The 12184-nt window shown below is 48.0% G+C and overlaps 1 protein-coding gene across 2 annotated transcripts in view; it reads right to left on the bottom strand.

The window, feature by feature from the left end:
- LOC135032965 (arf-GAP with GTPase, ANK repeat and PH domain-containing protein 3-like) overlaps nucleotides 1-12184 on the bottom strand; it is a 179497-nt gene that overhangs the window by 49958 nt on the left and 117355 nt on the right. For both annotated transcript variants that reach the window (XM_063954136.1, XM_063954137.1), the window contains exons 4-5: nucleotides 2433-2518; nucleotides 1518-1659 (exon numbers count right to left, since the gene is read on the bottom strand). In XM_063954136.1, the coding sequence (XP_063810206.1) occupies nucleotides 1518-1659; nucleotides 2433-2518 (228 nt within the window). The remainder of the gene's footprint in view (nucleotides 1-1517; nucleotides 1660-2432; nucleotides 2519-12184) is intronic.

Raw genomic sequence — 12184 nt, 5'->3', positions numbered from 1 at the left:
CCCACCTACCTCATCACATCCCTGTACTGACCTGTCCTCACCATCTTCACCCACCTACCTCATCACATCCCTGTACTGACCTGTCCTCACCACCTTCACCCACCTACCTCATCACATCCCTGTACTGACCTGTCCTCACCACCTTCACCCACCTACCTCATCACATCCCTGTACTGACCCCTCCTCAGCACGGTCACCCACCTACCTCATCACATCCCTGTACTTACACCGCCTCACCACCTTCACCCACCTACCTCATCACATCCCCTGTACTGACCCCTCCTCAGCACGGTCACCCACCTACCTCATCACATCCCCTGTACTGACCCCTCCTCACCACCTACACCCACCTACCTCATCACATCCCTGTACTGACCTGTCCTCACCACCTACACCCACCTACCTCATCACATCCCTGTACTGACCTGTCCTCACCACCTTCACCCACCTACCTCATCACATCCCTGTACTGACCTCTCCTCACCACCTTCACCCACCTACCTCATCACATCCCTGTACTGACCTCTCCTCACCACCTTCACCCACCTACCTCATCACATCCCTGTACTTACACCTCCTCACCACATTCACCCACCTACCTCATCACATTCCCTGTACTTACACCTCCTCACCACCTTCACCCACCTACCTCATCACATCCCTGTACTGACCTGTCCTCACCACCTTCACCCACCTACCTCATCACATCCCTGTACTGACCTGTCCTCACCACCTTCACCCACCTACCTCATCACATCCTGTACTGACCTGTCCTCACCACCTTCACCCACCTACCTCATCACATCCCCTGTACTTACACCTCCTCACCACCTTCACCCACCTACCTCATCACATCCCCTGTACTTACACCTCCTCACCACCTTCACCCACCTACCTCATCACATCCCTGTACTGACCTGTCCTCACCACCTTCACCCACCTACCTCATCACATCCTGTACTGACCTGTCCTCACCACCTTCACCCACCTACCTCATCACATCCCCTGTACTTACACCTCCTCACCACCTTCACCCACCTACCTCATCACATCCCCTGTACTTACACCTCCTCACCACCTTCACCCACCTACCTCATCACATCCCCTGTACTTACACCTCCTCACCACCTTCACCCACCTACCTCATCACATCCCTGTACTGACCCCTCCTCACCACCTTCACCCACCTACCTCATCACATCCCTGTACTGACCTGTCCTCACCACCTTCACCCACCTACCTCATCACATCCCTGTACTGACCCCTCCTCAGCACGGTCACCCACCTACCTCATCACATCCCTGTACTGACCCCTCCTCAGCACGGTCACCCACCTACCTCATCACATCCCTGTACTGACCCCTCCTCAGCACGGTCACCCACCTACCTCATCACATCCCTGTACTGACCCCTCCTCAGCACGGTCACCCACCTGCCTGTACATGCCAGTGCCTATATTCTCTCAGACAGTGACTGTAGCGCACGCAGTAAGACCCTACACGCGGTATATTACATACCTTGCGTTCCCACAAGGACCATGGGAACATCAGCCGTGTTGCGGTAACTGGACAGGCGTGCGTAATAATTAAATACTGTCTGGAAACTGATCTCATCCTCAAGACTGAACACAAAGACAACGGCATCGACCCACGAAGCAAACTGCAAGGAAAAGAAGAGGGTAGGATGATAGGCGGGCCGCAGACAAAGGGTCTACAGGAGCAGCAGCAGAGACCGCACCACTGCGAGAAATCTGCGCACGGATACAGCAATGTCGCTAATCGCTACCTGAAATAATTCATTACATGTAAATCAGCACTGTGACAGCGAGCGTCTAACTGTAATGTAACGAGCGTAGCCAGGGCTGTGATACCACTGTATATACAGAAGGTCGAGTGATTGGCTGGCAGGGTGTCATGTGATCAGACGTGCGTCATTTATTCTCGATGTACAGGTGGAGGGAAGAGTGGACAGTAAGTCAGTAATCCTTATGCGGAATAATGACACACCAGGGCGCGCTGATAGTGCAGGAACACAGAACGATCACTAGTGGCCTCCGCGTGTCTGCGGTAACATAATAAGCCCCGGCACAGCCAGGACATCTACACATGAGACTTATCCTCCATCGTCATCCTGCAGGGACCACGTTCCTCAATCCACCCTCCCCACCCCCAAATCTCCAGCGTCTCCTAATGGGGTGATGAGCAAACGCTTAGTTAACCCATTGTGAAGGTACATTGTTTTCATTTTGGGCTACTGTAAAACCCCATGTTCCACAATATGCAATAACAGGCTTTGGCTTGCTGGTGCTTGTGGTTCAAAAAGGTCAAGGCACTCAGCCAATGGCAGCACAAAGTGTCTATGGTATAATAGCTGGTGAGTCTGGGACGCAGATGTGGAAAGTGCATTCAGCAGATGATACACAGGAGAGATACCTGCATCTCAGGAGGTCCACCCTCATCCCGGATCAGCAGGAGGTAGCTCTGTCCATCAACCACTATCTCCTTCTTAAACCTGCCCCCTATAGAGGAGGAGAAGAGGACAGATCAGCAACGATGAACAGGACATGATATACGGGGGCAGCGTACAAAGACATCTATATACAGACCAAGATATACGGGGGCAGCGTACAGAGACATCTATATACAGGACATGATATACGGGGCAGCGTACAGAGACTTCTATATACAGACCATGATATACGGGGGCAGCGTACAGATACATCTATATACAGACCATGATACACGGGGGCATCGTACAGAGACATCTATATACAGACCAAGATATACGGGGGCAGCGTACATAGACATCTATATACAGACCATGATACACGGGGGCAGCGTACAGAGACATCTATATACAGACCATGATATACGGGGGCAGCGTACAGAGACATCTATATACAGGACATGATATACGGGGGAAGCGTACAGAGACATCTATATACAGACCATGATATATGGGGGCAGCGTACAGAGACATCTATATACAGGCAAAGATATACGGGGGCAGCGTACATAGACATCTATATACAGACCATGATATACGGGGGCAGCATACAGAGACATCTATATACAGACCATGATATACGGGGCAGCGTACAGAGACATCTATATACAGGCCATGATATACGGGGCAGCGTACAGAGATATCTATACACAGACCATGATATATGGGGGCAGCGTACAGAGACATCTATATACAGACCATGATATACGGGGGCAGCGTACAGAGACATCTATATACAGACCAAGATATACGGGGGCAGCGTACATAGACATCTATATACAGGCCATGATATACGGGGGCAGCGTACAGAGACATCTATATACAGACCAAGATATACGGGGGCAGCGTACAGAGACATCTATATACAGGCCATGATATATGGGGCAGCGTACAGAGACATCTATATACAGGCCATGATATACGAAGCAGCGTACAGAGACATCTATATACAGACCATGATATACGGGGGCAGCGTACAGAGACATCTATATACAGGACATGATATACGGGGGAAGCGTACAGAGACATCGATATACAGGCCATGATATACGGGGCAGCGTACAGAGACATCTATATACAAGCCATGATATACGGGGCAGCGTACAGAGACATCTATATACAAGCCATGATATACGGGGCAGCGTACAGAGACATCTATATACAGGCCATGATATACGGGGCAGCGTACAGAGACATCTATATACAGACCATGATATATGGGGCAGCGTACAGAGACATCTATATACAGGCCATGATATACAGGGCAGCGTATAGATACATCTATATACAGACCATGATACACGGGGGCAGCGTACATAGACATCTATATACAGACCATGATGTACGGGGGCAGCGTACAGAGACATCTATATACAGACCAAGATATACGGGGGCAGCGTACAGAGACATCTATATACAGGCCATGATATACGGGGGCAGCGTACAGAGACATCTATATACAGCCCATGATATACGGGGCAGCGTACAGAGACATCTATATACAGACCATGATTTACTGGGGCAGCGTACAGAGACATCTATATACAGACCATGATATACGGGGGCAGCGTACAGAGACCTCTATATACAGACCATGATACACGGGGGCAGCGTACAGAGACATCTATATACAGACCATGATATACGGGGGTAGCGTACAGAGACATCTATATACAGACCATGATATACGGGGGCAGCGTACAGAGACATCTATATACAGACCATGATACACGGGGGCAGCGTACAGAGACATCTATATACAGACCATGATATACGGGGGCAGCGTACAGAGACATCTATATACAGGACATGATATACGGGGGAAGCGTACAGAGACATCTATATACAGACCATGATATACGGGGCAGCGTACAGAGACATCTATATACAGGCCATAATATACGGGGGCAGCGTACAGAGACATCTATATACAGACCAAGATATACGGGGGCAGCGTACAGAGAGATCTATATACAGACCATGATATACGGGGGCAGCGTACAGAGACATCTATATACAGACCATGATATACAGGGGCAGCGTACAGAGACATCTATATACAGACCATGATATACGGGGGCAGCGTACAGAGACCTCTATATACAGACCATGATACACGGGGGCAGCGTACAGAGAGATCTATATACAGACCATGATATACGGGGGCAGCGTACAGAGACATCTATATACAGACCATGATATACGGGGGCAGCGTACAGAGACATCTATATACAGGACATGATATACGGGGGCAGCGTACAGAGACATCTATATACAGGACATGATATACGGGGGCAGCGTACAGAGACATCTATATACAGACCATGATATACGGGGGCAGCGTACAGAGACATCTATATACAGACCATGATATACGGGGGCAGCGTACAGAGACTTCTATATACAGACCATGATATACGGGGCAGCGTACAGAGAAATCTATATACAGGCCATGATATACGGGGGCAGCATACAGAGACATCTATATACAGACCATGATATACGGGGGCAGCGTACAGAGACATCTATATACAGACCATGATATACAGGGGCAGCGTACAGAGACATCTATATACAGACCATGATATACGGGCGCAGCGTATAGAGGGATCTGTATACTTATATCAGGTACAGGGAGTCCATGAACGCTGGATACATCGTCATTATAAGGGGATTCAGAGAGTCCATGAACGCTGGATGCATCGTCATTATAAGGGGGTACAGGGAGTCCATGAACGCTGGATTCATCATCATTATAAGGGGGTACAGGAAGTCCATGAACGCTGGATTCATCATCATTATAAGGGGGTACAGGAAGTCCATGAACGCTGGATACATCGTCATTATAAGGGGATTCAGAGAGTCCATGAACGCTGGATGCATCGTCATTATAAGGGGGTACAGGGAGTCCATGAACGCTGGATTCATCATCATTATAAGGGGGTACAGGAAGTCCATGAACGCTGGATTCATCATCATTATAATGGGGTACAGGAAGTCCATGAACGCTGGATTCATCATCATCATCATTATAAGAGGGTACAGGGAGTCCATGAACGCTGGATGCATCATCATTATAAGGGGGTACAGGGAGTCCATAAACGCTGGATGCATCGTCATTATAAGGGGTTACAGGGAGTCCATGAACGCTGGATGCATCATCATTATAAGAGGGTACAGGGAGTCCATGAACGCTGGATTCATCATCATTATAAGGGGGTACAGGAAGTCCATGAACGCTGGATTCATCATCATTATAAGGGGGTACAGGGAGTCCATGAACGCTGGATGCATCATCATTATAAGGGGGTACAGGGAGTCCATAAACGCTGGATGCATCGTCATTATAAGGGGTTACAGGGAGTCCATGAACGCTGGATGCATCATCATTATAAGGGGGTACAGGGAGTCCATAAACGCTGGATGCATCATCATTATAAGGGGGTACAGGGAGTCCATGAACGCAGGATTCATCATCATTATAAGGGGGTACAGGAAGTCCATGAACGCTGGATTCATCATCATTATAAGGGGGTACAGGGAGTCCATGAACGCTGGATGCATCATCATTATAAGGGGGTACAGGGAGTCCATAAACGCTGTATGCATCGTCATTATAAGGGGTTACAGGGAGTCCATGAACGCTGGATGCATCGTCATTATAAGGGGGTACAGGGAGTCCATGAACGCTGGATGCATCTTCATTATAAGAGGGTACAGGGAGGCCATGAGCGCTGGATGCATCATCATTATAGGAGGGTACAGGGAGGCCATGAACGATGGATGTATCGTCATTATAAGGAGGGTACAGGGAGTCCATGAACGCTGGATGTATCGTCATTATAAGAGGGTACAGGGAGTCCATGAACGCTGGATGCATCGTCATTATAAGGGGATACAGAGAGTCCATGAACGCTGGATGCATCGTCATTATAAGGGGGTACAGGGAGTCCATGAACGCTGGATGCATCGTTATTATAAGGGGGTACAGGGAGTACATGAACGCTGGATGCATCGTCATTATAAGGGGGTACAGGGAGTCCATGAACGCTGGATGCATCGTCATTATAAGAGGGTACAGGGAGGCCATGAGCGCTGGATGCATCATCATTATAAGAGAGTACAGGGAGGCCATGAACGATGGATGTATCGTCATTATAAGGATGGTACAGGGAGTCCATGAACGCTGGATGCATCGTCATTATAAGGGGATACAGACAGTCCATGAACGCTGGATGCATCATCATTATAAGGGGTACAGGGAGTCCATGAACGCTGGATGCATCATCATTATAAGAGGGTACAGGGAGTCCATGTACGCTGGATGCATCATCATTATAAGGGGGTACAGGGAGTCCAAGAACGCTGGATTCATCGTCATTATAAGGGGGTTCAGGGAGTCCATGAGCGCTGGATGCATCGTCATTATAAGGGGGTACAGGGAGTCCATAAACGCTGGATGCATCGTTATTATAAGGGGGTACAGGGAGTCCATGAACGCTGGATGCATCATCATTATAAGGGGGTACAGGGAGTCCATGAACGCTAGATGCATCGTCATTATAAGAGGGTAAGGGAGTCCATGAACGCTGGATGTATCATCATTATAAGGAGGTACAGGGAGACCATGAACGCTGGATGCATCATCATTATAAGGGGGTACAGGGAGTCCATGAACGCTGGATACATCGTCATTATAAGAGGGTACAGGGAGTCCATGAACGCTGGATGCATCATCATTATAAGAGGGTACAGGGAGGCCATGAACACTGGATGCATCATCATTATAAGGGGATACAGGGAGTCCATAAACGCTGGATGTATCGTCATTATAAGGAGGGTACAGGGAGTCCATGAACACTGGATGCATCATCATTATAAGAGGGTACAGAGAGTCCATGAACGCTGGATGCATCGTCATTATAAGGGGGTACAGGGAGTCCATGAACGCTGGATGCATCATCATTATAAGAGGGTACAGGGAGTCCATGAACGCTGGATGCATCATCATTATAAGAAGGTACAGGGAGTCTATGTACGCTGGATGCATCATCATTATAAGGGGGTAATGGGAGTCCATGAACGCTGGATGCATCGTCATTATAAGTGGGTACAGGGAGTCCAAGAACGCTGGATTCATCATCATTATTATAAGGGGGTTCAGGGAACCCATGAGCGCTGGATGCATCGTCATTATAAGAGGGTACAGGGAGTACATGAACGCTGGATACATCATCATTATAAGAGGGTAACAGGGAGTCCATGAGCGCTGGATGCATCGTCATTATAAGAGGGTACAGGGAGTCCATGAACGCTGGATGTATCATCATTATAAGAGGGTAACAGGGAGTCTATGAACGCTGGATGCATCATCAATATAAGAGGGTAACAGGGAGTCCATGAACGCTGGATGCATCGTCATTATAAGAGGGTAACAGGGAGTCCATGAACGCTGGATGCATCGTCATTATAAGAGGGTACAGGGAGTCCATGAACGCTGGATGCATCATCATTATAAGGGGTACAGGGAGTCCATGAACGCTGGACGCATCATCATTATAAGAGGATACAGAGAGTCCATGAACGCTGGATGCATCATCATTATAAGAGGATACAGGGAGTCCATGAACGCTGGATGCATCATCATTATAAGGGGTACAGGGAGTCCATGAACGCTGGACGCATCATCATTATAAGAGGGTACAGGGAGTCCATGAACGCTGGATGCATCGTCATTATAAGAGGGTACAGGGAGTCCATGAACGCTGGATGCATCATCATCATTATAAGGGGGTACAGGAAGACCATGAACGCTGGATGCATCGTCATTATAAGGGGTACAGACAGTCCATGAACGCTGGATGCATAGTCATTATAAGGGGGTACAGGGAGTCCATGAACGCTGGATGCATCATCATTATAAGAGGGTACAGGGAGTCCATGAATGCTGGATGCATCATCATTATAAGGGGGTACAGGGAGTCCATGAACGCTGGATGCATCATCATTATAAGGGGGTACAGGGAGTCCATTAACGCTGGATGCATCATCATTATAAGAGGGTACAGGGAGTCCATGAACGCTGGATGCATCATCATTATAAGAGGGTACAGGGAGTCCATGAGCTCTGGATGCATCGACATTATAAGGAGGGTACAGGGAGTCCATGAACGCTGGACGCATCATCATTATAAGAGGGTACAGAGAGTCCATGAACACTGGATGCATCTTTATTGTAAGAGGGTACAGGGAGTCCATGAATGCTGGATGCATCATCATTATAAGAGGGTACAGAGAGTCCATTAACGCTGGATGCATCATCATTATAAGAGGGTACAGGGAGTCTATAAACTCTGGATGCATCATCATTATAAGAGGTTACAGGGAGTCCATGAACGCTGGATGCATCATCATTATAAGAGGGTACAGGGAGTCCATAAACGCTGGATGCATCGTCATTATAAGGAGGGTACAGGGAGTCCATGAACGCTGGATGCATCATCATTATAAGAGGATACAGGGAGTCCATAAACGCTGGATGCATCATCATTATAAGAGGGTACAGGGAGTCCATAAACGCTGGATGCATCATCATTATAAGGAGGGTACAGGGAGTCCATGAACGCTGGATGCATCATCATTATAAGAGGATACAGGGAGTCCATAAACGCTGGATGCATCATCATTATAAGAGGGTAACAGGGAGTCCATGAGCGCTGGATGCATCGTCATTATAAGAGGGTACAGGGAGTCCATAAACGCTGGATGCATCATCATTATAAGAGGGTAACAGGGAGTCCATGAACGCTGGATGCATCGTCATTGTAAGAGGGTACAGGGAGTCCATGAACGCTGGATGCATCATCATTATAAGAGGGTAACAGGGAGTCCATGAACGCTGGATGCATCACCATCATAAGAGGGTACAGGGAGTCCATAAACGCTGGATGCATCATCATTATAAGGAGGGTACAGGGAGTCCATGAACGCTGGATGCATCGTCATTATAAGAGGGTACAGGGAGTCCATAAACGCTGGATGCATCATCATTATAAGAGGGTAACAGGGAGTCCATGAACGCTGGATGCATCGTCATTGTAAGAGGGTACAGGGAGTCCATGAACGCTGGATGCATCATCAATATAAGAGGGTAACAGGGAGTCCATGAACGCTGGATGCATCACCATCATAAGAGGGTACAGGGAGTCCATAAACGCTGGATGCATCATCATTATAAGGAGGGTACAGGGAGTCCATGAACGCTGGATGCATCGTCATTATAAGAGGGTACAGGGAGTCCATAAACGCTGGATGCATCATCATTATAAGAGGATACAGGGAGTCCATGAGCGCTGGATGCATCATCATTATAAGAGGGTAACAGGGAGTCCATGAGCGCTGGATGCATCATCATTATAAGAGGGTACAGGGAGTCCATGAACGCTGTATGCATCGTCATTATAAGAGGGTACAGGGAGTCCATGAACGCTGGACGCATCATCATTATAAGGAGGGTACAGGGAGTCCATGAACGCTGGATGCATCATCATTATAAGGGGGTACAGGGAGTACATGAACGCTGGATGCATCATCATTATAAGGAGGGTAACAGGGAGTCCATGAACGCTGGATGCATCATCATTATAAGGAGGGTACAGGGAGTCCATGAACGCTGGATGCATCACCATTATAAGAGGGTACAGGGAGTCCATAAACGCTGGATGCATCATCATTATAAGGAGGGTACAGGGAGTCCATGAACGCTGGATGCATCGTCATTATAAGAGGGTACAGGAAGTCCATAAACGCTGGATGCATCATCATTATAAGAGGGTAACAGGGAGTCCATAAACGCTGGATGCATCATCATTATAAGAGGATACAGGGAGTCCATGAGCGCTGGATGCATCATCATTATAAGAGGGTACAGGGAGTCCATGAGCGCTGGATTCATCATCATTATAAGAGGGTAACAGGGAGTCCATGAACGCTGGATGCATCATCATTATAAGAGGGTACAGGTAGTCCATGAACGCTGTATGCATCGTCATTATAAGAGGGTACAGGGAGTCCATGAACGCTGGACGCATCATCATTATAAGGAGGGTACAGGGAGTCCATGAGCGCTGGATTCATCATCATTATAAGAGGGTAACAGGGAGTCCATGAGCGCTGGATGCATCATCATTATAAGAGGGTACAGGGAGTACATGAACGCTGGATGCATCGTCATTATAAGAGGGTACAGGTAGTCCATGAACGCTGTATGCATCGTCATTATAAGAGGGTACAGGGAGAACATGAACGCTGGACGCATCATCATTATAAGGAGGGTACAGGGAGTCCATGAACGCTGGATGCATCATGATTATAAGGGGGTACAGAGAGTCCATGAACGCTGGATGCATCATCATTATAAGAGGGTAACAGGGAGTCCATGAACGCTGGATGCATCATCATTATAAGAGGGTAACAGGGAGTCCATGAACGCTGGATGCATCATCATTATAAGGGGGTACAGAGAGTCCATGAACGCTGGATGCATCATCATTATAAGGGGGTACAGAGAGTCCATGAACGCTGGATGCATCGTCATTATAAGAGGGTACAGGGAGTCCATGTACGCTGGATGCATCATCATTATAAGGAGGGTACAGAGAGTCCATGAACGCTGGATGCATCATCATTATAAGGGGGTACAGGGAGTCCATGAACGCTGGATGCATCATCATTATAAGGGAGTACAGGGAGTCCATGAACGCTGGATGCATCGTCATTATAAGAGGGTAACAGGGAGTCCATGAACGCTGGATGCATCACCATTATAAGAGGGTACAGGGAGTCCATGAACGCTGGATGCATCATCATTATAAGGGGGTACAGGGAGTCCATGAACGCTGGATTCATCATCATTATAAGAGGGTACAGGGAGTCCATGTACGCTGGATGCATCATCATTATAAGAGGATACAGGGAGTCCATGAACGCAGGATGCATCGTCATTATAAGAGGATACAGGGAGTCCATGAACGCAGGATGCATCGTCATTATAAGAGGATACAGGGAGTCCATGAACGCTGGATGCATCATCATTATAAGAGGATACAGGGAGTCCATGAACGCAGGATGCATCATCATTATAAGGGGGTACAGGGAGTCCATGAACGCTGGATGCATCATCATTATAAGGGAGTACAGGGAGTCCATGAACGCTGGATGCATCGTCATTATAAGAGGGTAACAGGGAGTCCATGAACGCTGGATGCATCATCATTATAAGAGGGTACAGGGAGTCCATGTACGCTGGATGCATCATCATTATAAGGGGGTACAGAGAGTCCATGAACGCTGGATGCATCATCATTATAAGGGGGTACAGGGAGGCCATGAACGCTGGATGCATCATCATTTTAAGAGGGTACAGGGAGTCCATGAACGCTGTGGATGCATCATCATTATAAGGGGTACAGGGAGTCCATGAACGCTGGACGCATCATCATTATAAGAGGATACAGGGAGTCCATGAACGCTGGATGCATCATCATTATAAGAGGGTACAGGGAGTCCATGAACGCTGGATGCATCGTCATTATAAGAGGATACAGGGAGTCCATGAACGCAGGATGTATCATCATTATAAGGGGGTACAGGGAGTCCATGAACGCTGGATGCATCGTCA

This window comes from Pseudophryne corroboree, unplaced genomic scaffold (assembly GCF_028390025.1).
Source record: "Pseudophryne corroboree isolate aPseCor3 unplaced genomic scaffold, aPseCor3.hap2 scaffold_558, whole genome shotgun sequence".
Lineage (NCBI taxonomy): Eukaryota > Metazoa > Chordata > Amphibia > Anura > Myobatrachidae > Pseudophryne > Pseudophryne corroboree.
Note: the sequence above shows the minus strand (reverse complement) of the source record. Positions and strands in the feature narration are given on the sequence as shown.